The sequence below is a fragment of the Primulina tabacum genome, chromosome 7 (assembly GCF_025594145.1).
Source record: "Primulina tabacum isolate GXHZ01 chromosome 7, ASM2559414v2, whole genome shotgun sequence".
Classification (NCBI taxonomy): domain Eukaryota; kingdom Viridiplantae; phylum Streptophyta; class Magnoliopsida; order Lamiales; family Gesneriaceae; genus Primulina; species Primulina tabacum.
The window spans coordinates 40,297,461-40,319,894 of NC_134556.1; the positions used below are offsets into that span (position 1 = coordinate 40,297,461).

At 35.6% G+C, this 22,434-nt stretch overlaps 3 protein-coding genes across 3 annotated transcripts; 2 read left to right on the forward strand and 1 right to left on the reverse strand.

Annotated features, from left to right (window-relative positions):
• Positions 1–916: 916 nt before the first annotated feature.
• On the reverse strand, positions 917–9,924 carry LOC142552073 (villin-3-like). Its single transcript, XM_075661675.1, has 22 exons — positions 9,802–9,924; positions 7,614–7,687; positions 7,379–7,478; positions 7,166–7,234; positions 6,851–7,087; positions 6,596–6,773; positions 6,353–6,485; positions 5,945–6,104; positions 5,726–5,876; positions 5,548–5,648; positions 5,288–5,446; positions 4,769–4,906; positions 4,523–4,660; positions 4,182–4,310; positions 3,075–3,222; positions 2,920–2,930; positions 2,696–2,836; positions 2,499–2,624; positions 2,189–2,251; positions 1,857–2,106; positions 1,532–1,767; positions 917–1,456 (listed from the first exon to the last, which is right to left on the reverse strand). Exons 2-22 carry the CDS (start codon positions 7,667–7,669, stop codon positions 1,343–1,345), a joined length of 2,838 nt encoding a protein of 945 aa, XP_075517790.1. The 5' UTR covers positions 7,670–7,687; positions 9,802–9,924; the 3' UTR covers positions 917–1,342.
• A 6,250-nt stretch (positions 9,925–16,174) lies between these two features.
• On the forward strand, positions 16,175–17,316 carry LOC142552074 (1,4-dihydroxy-2-naphthoyl-CoA thioesterase 1). Its single transcript, XM_075661677.1, has 3 exons — positions 16,175–16,404; positions 16,678–16,869; positions 17,074–17,316. Exons 1-3 carry the CDS (start codon positions 16,264–16,266, stop codon positions 17,224–17,226), a joined length of 486 nt encoding a protein of 161 aa, XP_075517792.1. The 5' UTR covers positions 16,175–16,263; the 3' UTR covers positions 17,227–17,316.
• Positions 17,317–18,645: 1,329 nt separating this feature from the next.
• On the forward strand, positions 18,646–21,558 carry LOC142552075 (pentatricopeptide repeat-containing protein At2g02980, chloroplastic-like). The gene is made up of 2 exons (XM_075661678.1): positions 18,646–20,117; positions 20,356–21,558. The coding sequence occupies exons 1-2, from the start codon at positions 19,197–19,199 to the stop codon at positions 21,181–21,183; spliced, it is 1,749 nt and encodes a 582-aa protein (XP_075517793.1). The 5' UTR covers positions 18,646–19,196; the 3' UTR covers positions 21,184–21,558.
• The last annotated feature ends 876 nt before the right edge of the window (positions 21,559–22,434 follow it).

Sequence of the window (22,434 nt, forward strand, 5' to 3'; positions counted from 1 at the left end):
GAGTTGACGAATAATTTCTTCGATTCAAACTCAGCTTAAAAAAAGTTGCTCATGAACTTGCACTCTCAAACTTAATTTTAAATATTTTAGCAACATATATAAAGTAAAAACAATATATATAACAATGTAATTGTTCATTTATGTATATCATATTAGCGAGCACAAACTCGAGATCTGTGCTCGTGCCTTAGCTCGAGCCTGAACTCTTTTATTTTGAACTCGATGAGTTCGAGTTCGTAAAATTTCACAAGTTCGAGTTCGAATTTTTATTTACACCCACATATGCTAGAATCATAATGGCGCATGATCGTACTTAGTGGATAAAGGCTATTACTCAAACAAATTAAAGTAAGTTTATAGTCGATGGATTTTATTTCCTCAAATTTTGCATATAATATAGTTTTATTGTATTTAGATTCATCAAATGAATTATTTTTTATATGAAATGACGGGAAACATTGACCATGTAAGAGTTGTCTATCTATATGAGGTCCAAGGGTCGAAAACAAAAAAAAAAAAATTTGATCGAAAAACTATTTAAAAATGTTTACTTAAAAAAAAAAGATTTGCTATATTTGATTAGTCTAACATAAATATCCATGGGTGATCAATTACACGTATAAAAATATATTAGCCAACAATTTCCAAATATTTCCAATGTCTTCTCATTTTTTATCAAGAAAAAAAAAAATCTAAAAAATCGCGCGGCTAGTTCCTATTGACTACATTTAACTAATCCATAACACAAAAAATATTATCTAAAATTAAATTATTAAAAACTGCATTCATGAATTAAATTCTATAAAAAAACATGTTTCATAAATTCTACTAAAAGTAATTTAAATATTAATTTGATAAGTTTATATTTCCGTTTAATTTTAGATACTTTCAACTTAATCGAAAAGTTGCCTAGCTCACAAAACCCAAAAACATTCACAATTTAATCGATCCATCTGGTTTTTTTTTTTAGCAACTTCATCTACATTCCTTGCCAATGCAAGCATTTACACACAGATAACTATTTAACACCAAACATAAATAAAACTTCAATAATCACAAACTCTTCTGGCATAACCAAATCAAAGAATTTAATCTGTCTCTTGCCCTTGAACAACAATCTTCAACTGCAATACTGCATGTACCCAAGATGTTGACAACGACTCCAAGAAATCAACAGATGACAAACCAATACAAATGTTTCAAAGGCAGACACCAAGATATAAGAATCGGAATTCCAGGCGTAATGTGACCTCATAAAATCAGGTTGCGCTGGAAGTATAGAAAGAGAGGAAACAAGATCTGCAAAGGGTGGAGAGAAAAGTACTTGGGAAGCAATGGAGTCCTAGAAGAGATCGGCTTTTCTTTTATAAATGTCCTGCTTCCATTTAGGCAACTTATAGAATGCGTCTTTTGTCATTTCCAGTACGAATTGGAATTCTTTGTCAGAGAGATAAGCCTGAAATGGATCATTACAATAAGCAGAGTGAATTATTCCAAAGTGGGACAGATTAAGCGATCGAAAGCTACAAACCTCTCTCCTCTTATAATCAATTCCAGTCACAGGGTTGTCAGATTTAGCCTTGAGTTGTTCATAACTAAATGTGCTTTGACTGGTTTCAGTGTTGTTTTTGTCCTGGTCAATATCAGGCTTTGATCCTGAATCCTCCACATTTGTCTCTGTGATAGGTTCAATTGTTTCAGATTCCTTGACTTCCACAACTTCTTTGGAATTTTCAATCTCAGAAGAATCTTCAAACTTCACTGCAGCTGAAAGAATTGTGACTATCTTGGTCAAAGAACTAAGTTGGCTAATGTTAAAAGTCTAATTACGCATTAGAAGGGCAGGATTATAAAACCATGAGGACTAGTCCCTGCAGCTGGACTTCTATTCAAGCGGGAAGGAGAAACATCTCCTTTCTTTTCGGCAGTCAAAACAGATGATAAAGCAGCCACTGCAGCTGCTCTCTGTGAACCCCCACTTGCTCCCCTGGGCTTTGAGGCCAAACCAGCTTTCGGAGATGGAGTGGATTTAAATGCCGAGTTCAAAGCAGCTAATGCTGAAGCTCTTTGAGTCGGTCCCCCCTGATTTGTACCATTGGCCTTCTCCTGTTATGTATGAAAAAAAACAAAAATCAAATGACAAAAGGAAACAGTAAGAGTCAAAGAAAATTCCTCGGACCAATGTTACCTCCACAGCATGGCCAGCACCAAAGAGTAACATGACCTTCTTTTGGAATGAGTTTCCATGCACCTGCAGGCAAATGCACATGTATCATTTGTCAACACAGGCATGTAACATTAGGATATAGATTTATGCCTACAGAAGTGATTGAGATGAAACAAGCAAACTAACAAATTTTACAGAAGATATCAAAGGTAAAATTTTGGGTTAGTACTTAGGCACGTCCTCATCTTCTGTGTAAGGTTAACACTAAATTAATCAGAACCAGAATAACATCATGAAAACATCCAACTGAAAATAACCATCTATGACATACGCTAGCTTTTGCAGGATCCCATGAAAAATACGAGGTAAAGAAGCATGGCTCGTTTCCTTCTGTGACTTTGTACAATGGAACATTTGGAGACAACCCCTCCAATGAAGAAGCCATGTCAAGATATTTCTGCAGCATGCTTCAAGTAGTCAATAGAGCACAGATAGGAGATGCAACTTTAACAACTGAATGTCCAGTACCTGTCCAAATTCAAAAGCATTTTGCCTCTCTTTTGGGTCCACGGACTGACCAATCCATACAAAGATTTCGGCATGTGTGTCAAGTATCAATATATCCTCGGTTAAGAGGTCATCTTGAGAGAAGTTGTATATTTCTTCAACCTAGAAAACAATAATTATTTAGAAAGCCAAGTATTTAAAGCTTAAATGGAACTTCTTAGCCAATTTTTGTTAACAGTATATACCTCTAACTTTCCTGGGCGTCCACGTGGCAGCATGTGCATGAGAAGAAAATATGTCAAAACAAGCCAAGAGATGTTACTACTATACTATAGATATCAACATAAAGAGACCAAGCAAGCAAGGAGAGAAAAATCATCACATTGAAGAAAATTGCTACCTTTATTGAAGGAGAACCCAAATAAATGGGGATCTCTGACAACCTCCGAGGATAGCTTCTTGCTGGTGTAATTTTGTTTTCCTCCAAGAGCAAACCAAAAAGATGAGTTTTCAGTTCCTTCTTTAGCGTGTTTGATGACTGAACCAGGCTGAGTTTATCAAGGTAATGTAGTTGTTAATTGCAATGGAAGATTCCATAAAGATACTTTCACATGTATAAAAAGGACCCCCTAGTAATGACATCTTATTGCAAATTGAGTTCATCTCACAAATATGGAGCATTAAGAAACTGGTTGAAATAATAGCTGTGAAAAAACGGATATTGTAGTCCTAATATCATATATTTGATGTTTGCACTTCACAGATAATTTCATTGTCCAGAGCATGGCACTATACATATGACACAAGTTGTGACATTCACAATGAAAATCATCCATGAAATCTAGAACTTTTTGTTCAAATCAATCAAGAAATCGAAATCTTTATGCCTGCACTTCATTCAAAGACATTGTAATACAACTAGTTTTTTCTTGAACAAACCATCCCAACACATATTCCTCAATGGAACTGAATCAATTCCAGAATACTTATCATCTAGTTGCCTCAACTATTGAAATACATGTTTAGCATAAATGCATTCTAAAGAGATATTGTACATAAAAGAATAAATAGAAACAAGATAGGATTTCTGATGCAGAGCGTAAATACAGAGAAGATTTGAAATTTGGTAAATGTGATAATCTTATATTTGTTTTGGTTGATCTAGTTTCTTTTTTAATTGACGTAAAACTCTCACAAATTGGCTTTTGATAGCAAATAGATGACAGATTTTGATTATAACATTGCTGAAATTTTCTCTTCTTCTTCTTCTCTCTCTCTCTGCACCAACACCCCCCCACCCCCCAACCCCCTCATTTTTCCTCATCTCTCCTTGTATCCTCCCCAATTCTTATTACTCATTCTCTCACTTTATCCTACATACCCCATTCTCTTCTCGATTTTCCCGGATCACATGCAAGAAAGTCGCTCTTTTTCAGTTGGTGCCGACACCAACAAGCTGGATGATAATTTAATGTAATAAAAAGATAATTTTTTACAAACTTCATACCTTCAGAAATTCTGCGACTTTGGCTGCTAGGTTTTGCTGTTCAAAGGTGCTTTGATTACCATGCCAACTAAAAGAAGAAGATCCAGATTGCAGCAGAAAACATTCATTTGAGTTTAATGATGTTGCCACCTGAGAAAATAACCAAATTAGATTTATAACATCATAGACGTTACCCAAACATACAACAGTTCAGATTTCATACACCTACGACCAAATAACTAGGAGACTAAGTTTTTCTCAACTTGGATGTGCCAAAACCTAAACCCTACAAGCAGAACTCTTTGAAAGAGAAAAGCCTCAAAAGTACACAGCATTAAGTATAAACGTGTCAATGGACGTACAGCTTCAACTTGAATGACTTTGTTATTATGCAAAGAAGTTCCTGATATTAGCATGAGTGCAACACCATCAGCAGTGTATGTTTCATTGTTCAAACCTTTGTCAGCGATATAGTTCTTGTAACCTGAGCTTATTCCACCCTAATAAAACATGTTGCGATTATTAGAGAAAATTCACGGATTCACTATCATTTGATTCAATTTACAACTTCTTTTTCTCCCTTTTATTCTCAATATCCAAAGACATACCTTGAGGACCACCATAGGCTGGAAAATGGCAACAAATTGAGGCGGCTCTTTCCCTTGAAATATCCGACCCTGCACCGGTCTTCCTTTCAGCGAGTTATACATTGTGCTGGACAATCTATCAGCGAGCTTTCGATCCCCCTGTATATCGGGGACCAAGTTTTATTAGTGACTAAATGGCAAAATGATTGCATATGGAAAATATACAAAATTCAAAGCTCTTAGCCTCCAGATGTCAGAAAAGTACAGGCAGCAGGCATGTTCTCAGCTCATAAAAAAAAATTGGAGGAGAGCTGTAGGCAGGCTCAGTGAAATTGCAAGATACAACCACCCGCCCCATACACACACTAATACTAATAGAAAACTGGTACATTTATACAAATCCAGACACTAATCTTTAGAATTAATCCTTCTCCTTCCAATGTCTTCAGTCAAATGCAGTGATAAGCGCACGTCTAATTGTTATATTTACAATTAGGAATAGATTGTCTTAACTATTTAACCCACAACACTTTATGGTACCTCAGTACTGTCTTTTCCAATCCAAGAACACAAGTAGTAATCTTCCTTTCTTTCAGAAGAATGGTACGTATAGAGCACAATATAGCAATCCCCACTGTAAAATTTACCAATGTCTTCATTGGCCACAAGATTTTTGCCACCTCCATTTATGTGCCAAACCTAAAAATAAACAAAAATTAAAACTCCAAGCAAACCTATATAATAACATCTATATCTTAGTCAATTCCAGAGGAACCATAAAAGAAAAGTAGGGAATGGACCTCTATCTTTCCACCCCCTTCAAGCAGTGGAGGGACTTCCTCATTGACCGGAGTACTTTTGCTTGTACCCTTCGTGGAAGCACCTTGTTGCTTCAACAAAGCTGAAAAATTGTAAAATATTTGTTACTTAAAAGACGTGTAGAGCAAATATACCTGCAAAAAAGAGAAAAAGACATACCCGCTACTTTTCCTCTTCCCTCCTCAGCCACAGAAGGTGCTGACCCTAAAGGCCATGAATCAAAGTTGGATTTGAACGCATGTGTCTCGTGGCCTTGGATAAGCCGATATATATGAGTTGCTTTTGGTCTATTTTGGCTAGCCAAAAAACCCTGGAACATCATTTGGCTGAGAAAATCCATATATTACGTCGTATACAGATGATATTCATCATTTTTACCTCTGCAGCTTGAATAGCAGCTTTCCTCTCATCAACTTGAGTCACCCGACCAACCCAAATAAATACTTCAGAACCACAATCCAACAAATAGCAATTATTGTTTTCTAGAACTGACTTTGAAAGATCACCATCAACTGCCTTGAGTTGACCAGAAATAATGCTGTAGGGAAAGGACGTAACTTGTAAGCACAAGTTAATTACTGTCACCATAAATGTGGTGCCTCTCACTTTCTAGATCCAATTGATCCATCAAAATCGAAAAAGAAATGCCCAATTTCAAGTCATCGAGAACTTGATTTTTTATGCTATCCGTTGCTAATAGATTTAGCAATTACCATAGACATACAAACTTATAACGACTAATGACTAACTCAGAGATAAAACTAATCAGATGTGAAAAATAACAACCTATAAAGCTGGGCAGAAGTTTTCTCAGGAATAATATCGTCTTCAGTAGCAACCTTTTTAGCAATTGGAGCAAACCCGCCAAAGAGAACCCAGAATTCACCAGAATCTGATTCAGCTTGTAATTTTCCATCATCTGAAGCGGAGAATCACATTCAGAGACAATTTAATATAATGCCACGTCAAAAACAACAAAGTAACATAAAACACCAAATAAAACAGAAGCCATTGAAGGAGTGTTCTTACCGACGATGGCAACATCACACTTCCCTTCATGATGTTTGTCCTTCAAAAACTGAATTACTTCCAATGCTTTGGCTCTCTCCTGAATATTGGAGTTTGCACCATTGAATTGAAATATCTTGCCTTCCGTGTCAAGAATAAAGACATCGTCATGATTTAGGGAGGACCGGGAGAAAGGAACCTACATGTCATAGGAATAACATTATTTTATTTCCTCTCGATATTTACAATTCTGTGGTACACTGGATGTTACTCCACCTGCTTCAATCTCACAACTCTTTTTCCTTTACAAATATACAACCGCGTTTCAAACTCTTCTTCTTCTGGTTTTTTAAATCCAGATGCAACACCACCTTCCAATGGTACGATGCATGGCTTGAAATATGACAAGAATTTGTCAGACTCATGCCCTTGTATTTCCCTGTATTGCACAGCCCGACCACCCAGAACAACATCTAGTTCAACAGTTTTGATAGCTGCAGTTCCTGCTTCATCCTAAAAAAACATGAAGCTTCGAGTTACAAGAGTGACACCATTGAAGTGATCCTAGGACCAAGAAGTATAAGTTTGAACCTGGCTAGTATCCTTTCCAAGCCAGAAATGTATGTCGTAAAGAAAAGCACCTCCTTTACCAGCACTTGTCTACATGTAAGAGAGAGAAAACGATTAATTAAACATCATTCTGACACATAGAGCCTGATTTTCTCTACTTCTAAATCAAGTACGTCCAAGTGGAAATTTTGAAAATACAAGCATAACTACAGAGTGGAGGAAACAACCAAGCACCTGTAGAACAATATAAGAATCTCCCGAGTAGAATTTACCAAAATTAGATTTTGGCCAAGGAACAGGTTGGAAGCTCTCAATCCTCCAGATCTCGGTCCCTCTGAAACGAATTAAGTCTAACAAAAAAAGTAGAAACTTCAAAATGGAAAAACAAGTCCAAATGAATAAAAGTGATCAAATATGTATTTTTCACAGAAATCATAAGGGTGCAATAATATAATTGGTTGGTGGATACATTCTCTGACCCGCTCCCTGAAATGCAGGTTCCAGAGCTTTGGATGAGCTAGACATTGTCTTTTATCCTGCCCACTGCCAATGATTGTGATACAGTGAAAACATTTTTCCAGAAATATGTTTCACTTCCTCAAAATAAATTGCGGGAAGAAAACAATAACAAGAAAGTTATACTTATAAGCAAGAACGCATTTCAAAAATGTGTACTCCACGGTGATTGTTGCATCAAGCATCATAACACCTCCATAGAGGAGAATATTATAACAAAATGCTACCATCTACAAGAATAGGAAATCAAACAAGAAAGGACTGTTCAAATCACAACCCATAAAATCTGAATTAAATGTTTGTGAAGTAAAAATCAACAGTAGCAGGTATCTTTTGTATTCTGAGACAAAAGTGTGCCAGCTGGAGTAATCCTCAACTACCCATCATTGCATTTATGAAATACTTGTTTCTTCCAAGTAATCCTTTTGACTAGTAATTTCCACAAGCTTTTATGCTTTCTCTTCAGGAGAAATTATAGGCATGAATATGAGGCAAGATTCTAATGCAGAACCATAAATACTGCTTCGGAGCATTTTGATACATAAATAATGTTTATTAGCATCAATCCTTTTAGTTTGAGAAAATGAAACACTTCTGAGCTTAGTTCCTTCTGAAATCTATTCCAAGAAAATGATTTTGAGAGTCATCAAGAGAAACAAACTTGTACAGTGTATAACTTCTTTATTGTCATACTTTGCAACTCGACAACCAACCTTTCCAGTAGTTTAGAGAATCCAGTTTTCACAATCTAGATGAGGTCAAACAACGCTGATTCTAACTAGTGTTTTGTTAGCCAACGAAATAATTAATTCACACCATGGAGATAGAATTTCAACAAAAAGTTTTTGAGTTTTACTTTTTCTAGGACATCCAAGGGATCCAGAATAAAAATAATGCAATGAATTATGACGAAAACAGAAATCCAGGCAAGATTTACTTATGCGCCAGAAACACCCATGAAGTTTACGTGAATATCTATCATGTAAAGTAAAAACAGGATGACACTCTTATCTGGATTTGGTTTCTATGACATTCGTAAGTAGCTAGTACAGTTCTATAGCCTTGGTTTTTATCAGGTAGAACATCCCAAATTTTCACCTACAACCGCAGGCTAAAATATACTCACGTCATCCAATTCCAAACTAGCTTGAATATATTCTTTTACCCAAACTAACTTGAATATATTATCTTATATATCTGTAACAGGAGCTCTGGACACATCATCTGGAACAGACCAAGGTTTGCAAAATAACGATGACATGATATTCTTCAGTTTTTTCTATTATTAAACACACCCGCACACCCACACCCACCATAGGAACTACTTAATATCATAAGATTCGTTAATGGGCAAGAAAATTAGAAAAATAATCAGAGGTCTGAAATCCTAATGCTACCTTCTTGGGGGTTCACAGGCTATAAGAAGGTGGCAATCAATATATGTATCTCTGTATTTTGACTCTCTTAGGGTGCGACCTTCCAGTACTGAGCTCCTTTCTCTCCCTCCCAATTTCTAATCTCAGAAGAGTTTCATCACTCCTATCCTACCCATATATGTGCTTCAGCCTTTGCGACTGTGGATGCCTCCGAGCAAAGAGTCTTAAATGTTGTTCCGGGCTTAGGACTCGTATGCCACTAATTCCAACTTTCAGGCCGCCATTAAGGAGCCACAACATGAGAATAAAAACAAAGCTGATCACCAAAACCAGCTCTTGGACACTTGCTTGATGATTCATAAATCTTCGCAGCTAGATGAACAAATTAATCAAAAAGCAAATTTTTCCATACTTCAAAAGCTAAAAATAGAAAATTCAATACATCATCGGGGTCCATTTTTCAATCGGTCCCCTCTCAACATTAAGAGAACACGATAGCATTGTACAAAGCAAAGATCATCCGTTTCTTGAGTTTTCAGCATTATACTAAGTAAAGATCATAGAAAGGTGCATATTTCTCCGATCAGATTAATCAACAACAGCTTAGCGAATGCAAGAGCAAAGCCATCTTCCAAATAACCAAGAATAACAGTTCAGATCACGACAAACAAATCAAATGATCACATAATGCATACCACGACATAAAATAAATATATCAAATTCATGAATGAAGAAGATCCGCTTAGGAAAAATCAATCGACAAACCTTTGCAAGATCTCCAAAATCCTTTCTTTCTTCAAAAATTTATGAGAAGCAGAGAAGAATGGTGTCCTTGAAAAAGAGAGATTTCAAGGAAAAAGGGAAAAAGGTTTAAAGGGAGGAGCGAACAGTATGCAGAGCTGGCTATTACAAAAAAGGTCGGGCAAAGGAAAAAAATTATTACAAAGAGAAAAAGGGAAGTCAATAATTGATCCACTGTACTGTCATAGTATTTGTTTTCATTTAATTTTATTGGTATGATTTTCAAATTTTTTATTTTATTTCTGCTTAATGTTTGCTTTTCACTGGTCACGAGTTTTGACATTGAGTAGGTCTCTTATGATACGATCTCATGAATTTTTATCTGTGAGACGGGTCAACCATACCGATATTAATAATAAAAAATAATTACTATTAGCATAAAAAGTAATATTTTTGTTATGGATGAACTAAATAAGATATTCGTCTCACAAAATACGATCCGTGAGACCGCCTCGCACAAGTTTTTGTCTTTGTATTTATAATACGTCTTTATTTCATATAAATCATTATATATATATATATATATATATATAGATGAATCATAGATAGATCATCTCGTGTTTTAGACCAAATATAACAATTAATTTTAAATTAATGATATTGAAGATTGCATCATGTTTGGATTCACTTAATTTTTTTTAAAAAATAAAAATAAAACTTCTAATACCTGATCATAAACATTTTTCCAGGGGTTTGAATTGGATAAATCAAGAAACTAAAATTTTAATAATTTTTTTTAAAAACAAAAACAAAACTCCCTGTAGAATAAACTCACCATAAGATTTATATATCTTCAAGTTCATGTCATATTTACACTATATAGAAAATGAAATTTTGTTCTTTTAAGGCACGTTAATTGTTGATGGTGAGTTTTTTGAATATTTTAATATATAAGATTGATAGCAAAATGTAGAGTGACTTTTGAGTAATGATTTTATACAGATGATCAACGGTCAAAACTGAACAAGCCATAATTAGATCGTACAAGATTTTTATTCAAAAATAGTACTCAGTATCAGATATTTTTTGTATTTTGCCGAAATAATAAACTGCATTAAATGTCTGAACTCAAGATTCACTGATTATTGATTTCAGTCGTATTAAAAATATATTCATAGTTATGTTGAAATTCCAAAATTGTTATTTTGGATTTGATATCGTCAAAAGCACTTAAAACTTTCTTAACATTTGTTGTTCTGAGCGTTTACTGAATTATTTGACTATCGAGTTTAATATTTTTTTGTTTCTATTTTCAGCACATCATCAAAACTTAAAATATTCCAACCTGTATATATGATTAATTTTGTCGCATTTTGATATAAAAACACCATTTATTTAAATTATATTCTTCCTATGCTTTTTAAGTTTTAATTTATTAATAGATAATTGATAATATAACCACGATAACATGTATGAATTTTCGATATTTATATGAGAAATTTTTTCTTTTTTATTTTTTGAGGAAAGGAACATGTGTTTTTGTCGAGTTATCGAGATTGAACATGCATCGATGCATCCAAGTCCTACACTTTTCTTCGTGGCATTGGGTGGCTGATCCAAATTTAGAAAATCTTGAATTAGAAAAATAAATAAATAAATAAAGGTCGGAGGTGGACTGGTCGGATTTAAATTTTTTTTTATTTGTTATATATTTATATTATATATAAAAAATTTTGATTGGCTCCAAATTTTATAAAATTTAGTTTTGTTTTTAATATCTCACACGAGGGAGACAAACCCAACAATTAAGTCCCCCAATTCATAACCAGAAACATGTACACGCATTGAATTGTATAAATCAATCACAAGCCACGAGGCCAACCACCATATATTTAATTATATATATCACAAGAGGTAATTAGGCAAATTTTAAAGCCTCACGTGAATGAAAGGTGAAGCACCCGCAATAAAAATTAAATTAAAAGATTTCGTTACGGCAATATCACACAAAAACACACAGCATTGAGTACATATTCGATTGTATTATTCGGCCCCGAGGGACACAAGGCTTACGCTTCGCGACTCCAGAATCGACTTGGAGTTAGCAGTACTAAATGATGTGAAACACCTGCCAGAAATGCTTGTGTGAAGCATCGAACGAGAGTGATCACCTCTCGATGTAGCAGCATATATAGTACGTGTTCTTATCGTATATATATACAGTACGTGTTCTTATCGTATATATCATATGAAAATTAAAGTAAAAACCAACGAAGCCCTTCAAAAACCTAGCATGCACCAATCATTGACAAGAAGTATGCTGAACATACCGCAAGGCAACTTATTTTCACCTGTTATGCTAGCTGCAACGAGTGCATGCCGGTGTGAGGCAGAATCACGAGAAAAACGTTCGACGACGAAATTCCTCAAAGCGTATTCATTAATGGTGGCCAATGATTAAAAAAAAAAAAAAAAAAAACTTGAGCTCTACACCACGAGAAGACGGAAAAAGCTGTGCGTGCCGTTCATTGATCAAGCTGGACCTGACAATGAAATTTTCGCGTTACGAGGCCATAGCCGTCATTCTTTATTATCTGAAACCGTAGTACCTACAGTGCAATGCAATGGAGTCACAATACCAGAAAATTATATAGACTAAGTTTCGAGTTTGATGCATTCAACATATACCTCCAAAAATCTTCTGATAAGCAGTTAAATGGTCAACAGCATACACAAGCGTAAGCGTTCCCGCTAAAGAGGAGACGATGTATTTAATTTAGCTGCCATTTTTTCCTCCAACAACTACACAATTCAACCAAATAAGAATCCAGTCATGCCCTTGATAGTGGCTATCTAATTCCCTTTTAAAGCCCCTTGCCATCTTAAAAATCCATCGTGTGTGTAACAACTACAAGTCCGTATCGCACTGGTTTTCCTCTTTGGTTTGCTGATATTTAATTTAACTAATGATTGTCTTCGTTTTAATGCTTTCGTTTATCCTATATATATATATATACACACATACATACATATAATTTTCAATTTAAATAGATGCATTTGATGGTCTGGATTGGCAAGCGTAATTTTGAATTATTTCAAAAAAGGAAATGCAATTATCTAATATTTTATATATGTTAAACTATGATCTGAATTTTCAAGTTTCTAAAGATTTCATATTTTGATACATTACCTTTTTAGCAAAAAATTACGTGGACGGGACTTGATCGATCGCCTATTCTAAACCTACTTTCTTTATACATGGAATTGTATATATACTACAAGAAAAATGATTTTCCGTAGCACGTCATCAACAGCGTGTAATATTACTTTTAACGGCGTGCACATATATGTGCGCTGTTAATATTGTTGCACTTGACATAAATAACGACGTGCATTAAACGCACGCTGCAGATAGTAATATCCGTAACATGCATTTATATAATGATAAGACCGGATATAATAAATATTAAATCGTTGATAAAGTTGAGAGTAATTTTTTGCACACAGGTTATGTTACGTATTATTTAAATAAATTATAAATTTCAGCATATAAAACATGAATTATTATTATTATTATTATTATTATTATTATTATTGAAAGATATACTCCGTAAATTATTATACTGCACAAATGGCTCATAAAAAACGAATTATGTTTCACAAAATATATATGGTATAATCGAATCATAAATTTTATATTTTGACAAGTAAATCTCGACATCATCAAGATCACAGGACTATGCTCTAGCAATGATCATAACTTCGATCGTACAAAAATTAAACGGGAAATAAAAAATTAGTTCCATGAAAAATTTTCAAGTCATTGAGAAAAGCATCGGCAGAGATTCTTTTTCGGGTTCGGATTGTGGTTGATGCAAGCCCCAGACCCGCAACCATTATCACGACAGAAACCATTACACTTGATGTCATCGGCTTGATTTCTGTAATCGCAGTGGCCAATGTGATAGGATCCCCCGTAACAGTCAACGTATCCTTCGGCGTAAACGTGATTAGCACCTGCAAACAAAGCAAAAATATTTCCATATTATTAATTATTTATATATATTCTTTCGTTAATAAATGTGATAAAAGTTGCCCACCTATCGAAAACATGACCACGAATATGAGAAACAACTGCAAAGCTCTGGAGTTTGCCATCCTTAATTTTGTTCTCTATTCAGAATTCTGTGGGTTTATGTATACACTTAAACAGATGTATTTGGTCATGGTTTAAAATTGGAAAGTGCTACTATTTTATATGATTTCTGAATTGATATATAAAATACTTAATAATTTGGTAATTTTTACATTTTTAGCAGAAATTTAAGTACATCGGATATTTGAGTAGTGTATAGTTAAATTTACATATGGAAGATGAACATGATATAAGTTATTTTAGGAAAACAAATTTCACATTTTATGTGATCATTAAGGATTGGATTTTCTAATATATATCTATATAAGGAGATTGGAATTGACATGAATTCTTGCCATCTGATTTCAGAATTAGTTATGTTTTCGTCCCCCACGTTTATTTATAATTACCCGATGTTATATGCCAATGTGAATATATATATATATATATGAATACAAAATGCTAAATTTCAAAGAATAAACAAGGTTCATATAAAATCATCTGTCAAGTATAAAAAAAAATGCAGATATATCAATAACATGAGGAAAACTGCATTTTTTGATTATGTAATTCTGTCATTTTACGATTTTGGTGTTCTATGTTATTAGATTTCGTTTTAGTAATGTATCTTTCGCTTTTATGCAACTTTAGTCCATTTTTTAATTAAGAACGTTGATCTGGCACTATACATGTCAGCGCTTCATTTGTGTCACATCAACGTCACATCGAAAAAAAACTAAAATCGTCAAAAAAAATAACAAACTAAAACAAAAATTAGATAACATAAAAAACCAAAATTACGTGAAAAGAAACATGATTAAAAGTAAAAACAGTTCTCCCCAATAACGTGCGTTAGTAACAACATTTATATGTCTTTCAAAGTTGAGTGAACGAGAAGTTAAATGAGTTTTCTATTAACGTTTGTTACACCAATTCATTTTAAAAATCAATTCAAAACGTGATTAACTATAAAATAAATTCAAACCGTATCATGAGCACCTCTCATTGTGTACATAATACCAAAATCATCTATGATTTCGTGAATTATTTTATGGTCTTTGAAACCGTAGCAATTACTCTTCGACAAGCGTTGGGTAAACTTCTGCGTGTTAAATTAATAATCTGTAAACCACGCTAGTCAGATAACCTTATGCAACATATTCATCCAAAAAAAGTGCACAATTGTTTATGGTACTTTTTATTTGGAGATTTGATTACTAATTGTGCTCCACATCTTTCAGCAATAATTTGATTAACCCTGTCGAAGTACTGAATGGTGAAAACAACCCTTTGGCACTCGACTTAAATTTTATATGGATTATACCGAAATTAAATGGGAAATCAAATATTAAATTCATGAAAATATTTTCAACATTGTGGGCCATTCACACAATTTCTAAAGCTGTCAAATTCTACAACCACCATTCGATGGCCTGCAACATCATCCCTTCTTCTACTCCAAGATCAATTTTTGTGCAGATGGAGATCAGTAGATTCCCACCCCTTTTAAGTTTTCTTCGAGCCATACCCGCCCGGAGCTTCTGAATTCTCGTAGCTAGCTTTGTTTCGCCTTATATAGCCAGGTGGCTTCACTTATCTGTTAATATTTAGTTCTTCATTGTTGCGTATATTTCGAGCTTTGATTTGACTTTTAGTCCTCCTGTATCTGAATCGCAACTCTGCCAATATAATTTTTTCTGGGATTAGTTTGTGTCTTTGGGATTTCTAGTCAATTGGATGATTTTGAAGGTGATTATGCAAATTTCCTTTTTTTTTTTTTGACAATTGAAGGTTTAATTTATTACTAAAATTATTAATGTTGCCAATTCCTACTCGTTCCAGTATCTTTCGGGGATTTTAAAAATCCCCGAACCCGAAACCAAACCCATTAACGTATCCCCGAACCCGTCTCATTTCGGGTTAACCGCTGGGAAAATTGCTGGGTACACTCCACATAGAACAAAGCCTAAAAGTTTCAGGTCAATGATCTTTTCCCAAATGGGTCTCATTCAGAATCTTGACAAAGTGGAAATCTTTAATTTCTTTCTCCAACTATCTAGCCGCCTACTTTTACCGGTTGCTATGCGAAATTTAGTCTTATTGAAATTCGCCATTACCCATTTGACATTAAATTCGAACCATGATTCTTTTTTCTTCTTTTTTTTAAATTGAGTTGCCTACTTTGACAATTTTTTCGTGTTGCTTGATCTCAGTGAAATTCACACCCCGATAATATATATACTTGGCAAACAGGATACCGATTAATCTAAGTTGGTGAAGAGCGAGAGAACTCGTTCCTCCTTGCCAAGAAGAGAAATCAAATAAATTCATCAAGAGTCCTTGATTATATAATGGAGTCACCACCACCACCACCGGCGTCGTCAAAGACGGAGGTTCTGGATACGCCACTTCATACAATCGGCTTTGAGCTTGACGAGATTTCAGCTAAAAAGGTTTCAGGCCATCTTCGGATCAACTCCAAATGTTGTCAGGTGGTATTCCTATGCTTTGGTCTTTTTTAAGTCAACAAGGCGTATACTGTATAAATTTGAACGGACTGTTCCTCATTAGTTAAATGTCTTCTCGAAAGTTCAGAAAATGGCACACCAATTGAATTAAGCTAGAGATAGATAATCTAAGATGCTTTTTTTTGTTATGTATAGTAATAGATATTGACATAGAATAGTCCCTGATTCATATGGCAATTAAGTACATGATTGGTGAACTGAGAATTGCGATTGAGAACTTGGTATGTGGGTGTGCAGCCATTCAAGGTGCTTCATGGAGGGGTGTCTGCTTTGATAGCAGAGTCACTGGCTAGCATGGGAGCTCACGTCGCCTCCGGTCTTCAAAGAGTGGCGGGCCTTCATCTTAGCATCAATCATTTAAAAAGCGCAAACTTAGGCGACTTTGTCATTGCTGAGGCTGCTCCAGTGAATGTTGGTAAAACCATTCAGGTAGAATACCCTTTTTTGTTGGTATTGTGTTTCACCTAAGTCAAGATTTGCTTTCGAGTACCAAGCAGTGTTGGCAAGATCTTGTGCCTTAGATTTCACTGATTGAAGAGGCACGCGGCATGTGCATAAGTGGGCGTCGTAGAACAATTTATTATGTAGATAAATGTATATATATAACTAAGCTATGGAGGTATTTTTGAGCAGGTATGGGAGGTTAACTTGTGGAAATGTGATCCTTCCAAGACTGAAGTTAAAATATTGATAGCATCATCAAGAGTTACTCTTCTTTGTAACTTACCGGTGCCAGAATCCGCGAGAGATGCTGCCGAAAATCTCAAAAAATACGCCAAATTGTGAAGACTGATGTTGCTTATAATTGTACTGCCAATTATAGAATGTAATTATATCCAGTTATGAAATAACTGAAATCTAGTGAATATTTATTTAGCCAAAGGAGTCAAATAATCAAAGTATTGATAAATTATAATTTGATATAGGCTATAAAATAACTTTACACCATTTTTTAAAAAATAAAAAACAGTGAAGAAAATATATTTTGCAATGCAACTATACAAAACCCTCTAAAACCTTGAATTAATTTTTTTTTAAACAAAATCCCTCTAAAACCTATGGTAATAATAAACGTGTTAAGTTAAATTCGTGTGCATGGTAATGGTATCTTTTAATAATAATTAAAAAAAGAAACAACTATCAAAACACGCTGTTATTATTAATTTTTTTATCTAAAATTCTGAAAACTTTGTATTGATATTAATCGTCACCTACCAAAGAGTGAGATTTGGGGGCAAGAAGAAATTTAGCAATATGATATGCGACCATATTCGTCGAACATCGGACATGGATAATTCCCGTGCTCTCAAGTTCATCCAGTAGTTTCGAAGCTTCAAAAACTTGAATACCAGTATGGTTCAAATTCTCGCTTACGTTGTCAAAAGAGAATCCGACACAATTTGTATGGGATAACAATGTCGTTCTTTAGCTATCTTCAGACCTTCTTGGATTGCAAGTAGTTCTTCGTCAACCACCGAAAGTGGTTTGGATATACTCTGCATGTCCAAATGCAATAACCCCTGATCTGTTGCTAGCTCCAATAATGCCTCATGTTCCATAGATTTCGTGCTCTTTGTCATAGCATGTGTCCACATCTAATCTCCAGGTTCCGAGTTCGGGTAACTTCCATTTCTCAAAGATTTTGGCTTCAGAGTAGGCACTTGTGGAGAATTTATTTTGACGCAAGGTGCTTCTGTATTCTTCCAGATATTCCATATGTCCTGAAACATTGCTAGCTACGTAATACCCTTTTCCCTCATGAATTCTCTCTGTCGTTCCTTCCACGCCACCTACATCTGCATTATACAATTTATATTCTCTTCGCATTCAGCATTAGAAAATGATTCACGTAACCAACCACATAGCTCCAAAGTCGAAGCTCCATATTTGGTTGTCAGAACATGGTAGAACTTTGTGGTTTTCCAGAGGTGGGCTATGGCTGGACAGAACAGTAAGAATGGGTAGTTGTATCCATTCCATTATCACACAATTGACATCGTTCGTCTACCGGGACCTGGCGTCTAGATAAAGTTACAACTATGATATTATGATAAACACGCCAAAAAATATCTTTCTTATAGGTGGTTGATTAAGGGACCACGACCATTTGCACTAACTACACAGCTCATTCTCAGAGCAACTATCCGATGGATCATAAAAACCAGTTCCCTTCTTATAACCGCTTCGGACTGAATATTTACGTTTGTCATCAAAAAACCAATCCTGTCGTGTTCTTTGGGTGCTTGGGAGTGAGATCCTCTGAATCTCCAAATCGATTAAACAAGATGCTAGAGTCCCATTGTCCATTAGTGATCCACTGTCTGCACTCGACCATAATCTCCTCTGGTAGATGAGATGAGATTTCCTTTTGGAATGCTGGAATCCAACTATCATCATATATTCTAATTTACGCCACATCACCAACTATCCAATACAAACCCTCTTTAATTGGATCTCTGGCTATTATTCTATTATTGTTACAAGTGTGCAAAATATACTTCGAATTTAAAATCCCATTTTTTTTTCATTCCAACACAATGTTCGGGTTGGGAACATTGAATTTATTCTCCGGAATAAAAATCTCCAACATTCGGACTCATATTGAAATAAAATCCGATGCATTTCAACTTTAAGCATTGAATTTATGTACAGAAGATGTTTTAAATTTCATGTTTGATCCGATAATAGGCCAATTCATGGAGAAAAGATTAGAATAGCATTGCATAGATTAGCTGCAAGAAAGAAATATTTAAAAGATGGTAGAAGAGGAGGAAGAAGCAGAAGAAAGAGTTGCATCGCTGATACGAAAATGCTCCAACATGAGAGTCGTCCGACAAATCCACGCACAAGCTCTCATTCATTTTCACCTTTCATCCAATTCTCTCTCGTTTGCTCTCTCCAAAGTTCTGTGCTTTGCTGCCTACAGGAACATAGACTATGCGAGACGGCTGCTTTCGCAGATACCGTATCCAAGTATATTCGCATATAATACGGTGATGAGAGGGTTTCTTGCGCAAAACCCATGTCAAGAACCCGTGTTCTTGTTCAGAAAATTGGTTCGAGATAAATTCCCGAAACCAAATACGTTCACCCTGGCTTTTGTGTTGAAGTGCTGTTCGATTTTAGTGGCGTTTAAAGAAGGGAGGCAGGTTCATAAGCATGCGATAGCGTCTGGGCTGGGTGGAAATTTGTTTGTTCAGACGTCGTTGCTGAATTTTTACACGAAATGTGAGAAAATGGACTTAGGGAGGAAAGTGTTTGATGAAATTACTGAGAGAAATGTTGTGGCGTGGAGCACCATGATTGGCGGGTACTCGAGAGTTGGAATGGTGAATGAGTCATTGGAGTTGTTCAGGGAGATGCAAAGGACTGGTGTGATGCCTGATGAAATGACTGTTGTCAGTGTCATTTCGGCTTGTGCTGTGAGCGGGGCTTTGGATTTGGGGAGATGGCTGCATGCTTTTATTGATAAGAAAGCGATAAATAATGATCTCAGAGTAAGAACAGCGCTTGTTAATATGTATGCAAAATGTGGGTGTATCGAGAAGGCGAGTGAAGTTTTTGAGACCATTCCCTTTAAGGATGCCAAGGCTTGGAGCACCATGATCATAGGGTTCGCTTTAAATGGCCTTTCAGAAGAAGCCTTGACGATTTTCGCAAGAATGGCAGAAGCTAGGGTGAAGAAATTAACACCTTTTTCTTTATCAACTAATGAATCTTGCGATCTATGTGTAGTGAACAGATGTGTTGGAATGCTAAGTTCGGATCTTTGCTGATGATTACAGCTGTTTGATCCCAGCTAGTCTTCCATATCACATGCATATACGAGTCCTTATTTGTGCATATTTCATACTATTTGTTTTTAAGTTTTGTGATTAGGTTCATACTGAACTCTTTCTTTAATGTTTCTTTCAGGTTGAGCCGAACAATGTGACACTCATCGGTGTATTATCAGCTTGTGCCCATGGTGGGCTGATTTCTGAGGGTAAAAAGTTTTGGTCTGGCATGCTTGAGTCTGGCATTGATCCGTCCATGGAGCATTATGGCAGCATGGTCGATTTGTTGTGTCGGACAAACCAGATTGCAGAGGTTTATGAATTTATTGAAAGTATGCCAATCGCTCCAAATCCAGCAATATGGCGAACGGTACTTGTTTGTTGCAAGAACAATAAGATGATGGATTACGTTGAGATTGCAGCAGAGCGGCTTCTTGAATTAGAGCCACTAAATGCAGAGAATTACATATTACTTTCAAGGTTGTATGCATCATGCTCGGATTGGGCAAAAATGAGTGGTGTGAGGAGACAAATGAAGGATAGGGGCATCAAGGCTGTGCCCGGTTGCTCCTCTATCGAAATTGAGGGTCACGTGCATGAATTTGTGATGGGAAAATGGTCCCATCCGGAGGCAAAGGACATAAGAGAAGTTCTATTAGAAGTGTCTGAAAGGGTTTTTGAATTTGGACACCATCCCTGGATTGCAGCTATATTGCAGAATGTAGGGGATGCAGAAAAGCAAGAAGCTCTTTGGGAGCACAGTGAAAGACTGGCTATTGCTTATGGTTTGTTGAAGACTAAAGGGCCTGTAGTGATCAGAATAGTGAAAAACCTTAGGGTCTGTGTGGACTGTCATGAAGTGACAAAGACTATAAGCAGATTGTATGATAGAGAGATTGTAGTTAGGGACCGAGTTCGGTTCCACAAGTTTGTTGATGGAGCCTGTTCTTGCAGGGATTTTTGGTAAGCTTTATCGATGATGGGTAGCACACAAGATAAGCCATTTGCGGGGATTTATATGGACTTCTCATGGAGTTGCTATCCCAACCACAGACCAAACCGTGGACTGGTTGAATTTTCAGAATCCAAGCAAGGGAAGGTCGCACGGGGTGGGAGCCCGCATGAGTAAGATGCTGGACCAATGGAGTATTACATGCAATTTTGTCATTGAGGATCTGACCGTTTTGGACATCTATGACTTTTGCAACTATTTTTGAAGAGCTGACCGTGGACAGCTATTTCAAGCCCATTCGGCTGAAGCTTGCACGATGTTCTTTTTTATGATACAATAATTTTTAAAAAGTTAGAAAAACAAGATAGGATCCAATTTACCTGTTAATTAACCAGATTTTGCATTGTGGTGTGCCAATCTAAAATTTCAACCCAAATAACATGTAATAATGGTGGTTTTTGGCAATTTACATTCGATAAATAGAGCTTTTTTTTGCATCATTATTTTAATGAGGTTTTGGCAATTTACACTCAGGTGTTACTTTTAATATTAGTAGTTTTGAGATAATATAATGAATAAGGCTTTTTTTATTCGAACTTCGGGGAGGGGGGTTTTAGTCTTACTCGGTTTTCAATCCTTACATCTCCCACTCACGAGTGGGGTGGGACAAAAAGCGCAGGTTCTAAATATAAAGGAAAATTTGAATTTGAGATTATCAAAACCATGCAATTTTCGGTAGATAGCTCAAACAACTGGATTTGATCCGTATGATGGACATTGGATTTTTAGCGAAGTATAAATATGAAGTGTTTTTCATAGGAATAAATAATTTGTAGGGCTTTTTTTGGTAATTTTTTTTTTTAAAACAAAATATTCATTCTTCATTCATTCAAATCAGAGTTATTACAATCATAAAGTAGAATATCCGTAATAAGCTCAGGACTGTCATAGGAAATAAAAAGACTAGCATAAGAATTGGCTGCCCTAGCCAGAGTGTGAGCAGCCATATTTGCTTATCTTCTGACAAAACGAACTTCATACGAAGGTTCTTGATAGAGGAGGGAGCAACATGCAGCAACAATCGATCCAAATTCACTGCGATCCGCCAGCTTTGAGGGTATAGCATCTACCACCAGTTTGGAGTCTGTTTCGAATATAATGTTTTGTAGTTCCAAGGAGACAACCCAAAGAATGGCATCAAGCAATGCTTTCGCTTCAGCTTCTCGTACCTCAAGTATCCCATAACAGTTTTGCATCCTAGAGATC

What these genes read in the sequence shown, in the direction of transcription:
- LOC142552073 (XM_075661675.1), bottom strand. Translation starts at nt 7,669, where the DNA reads ATGTCTAGCTCATCCAAAGCTCTGGAACCTGCATTTCAGGGAGCGGGT. An exon ending in TTGGAAAAGACAGTACTGAG is followed by an intron (nt 4,907 to 5,287) that starts GTACCATAAAGT and finishes CCCGATATACAG; the next exon opens with GGGGATCGAAAGCTCGCTGA. An exon ending in AGCCTATGGTGGTCCTCAAG is followed by an intron (nt 4,661 to 4,768) that starts GTATGTCTTTGG and finishes ATGTTTTATTAG; the next exon opens with GGTGGAATAAGCTCAGGTTA.
- LOC142552074 (XM_075661677.1), top strand. Translation starts at nt 16,264, where the DNA reads ATGGAGTCACCACCACCACCACCGGCGTCGTCAAAGACGGAGGTTCTG. An exon ending in TCAACTCCAAATGTTGTCAG is followed by an intron (nt 16,405 to 16,677) that starts GTGGTATTCCTA and finishes GTGGGTGTGCAG; the next exon opens with CCATTCAAGGTGCTTCATGG. An exon ending in ATGTTGGTAAAACCATTCAG is followed by an intron (nt 16,870 to 17,073) that starts GTAGAATACCCT and finishes ATTTTTGAGCAG; the next exon opens with GTATGGGAGGTTAACTTGTG.
- LOC142552075 (XM_075661678.1), top strand. Translation starts at nt 19,197, where the DNA reads ATGGTAGAAGAGGAGGAAGAAGCAGAAGAAAGAGTTGCATCGCTGATA. An exon ending in CAAGAATGGCAGAAGCTAGG is followed by an intron (nt 20,118 to 20,355) that starts GTGAAGAAATTA and finishes TGTTTCTTTCAG; the next exon opens with GTTGAGCCGAACAATGTGAC.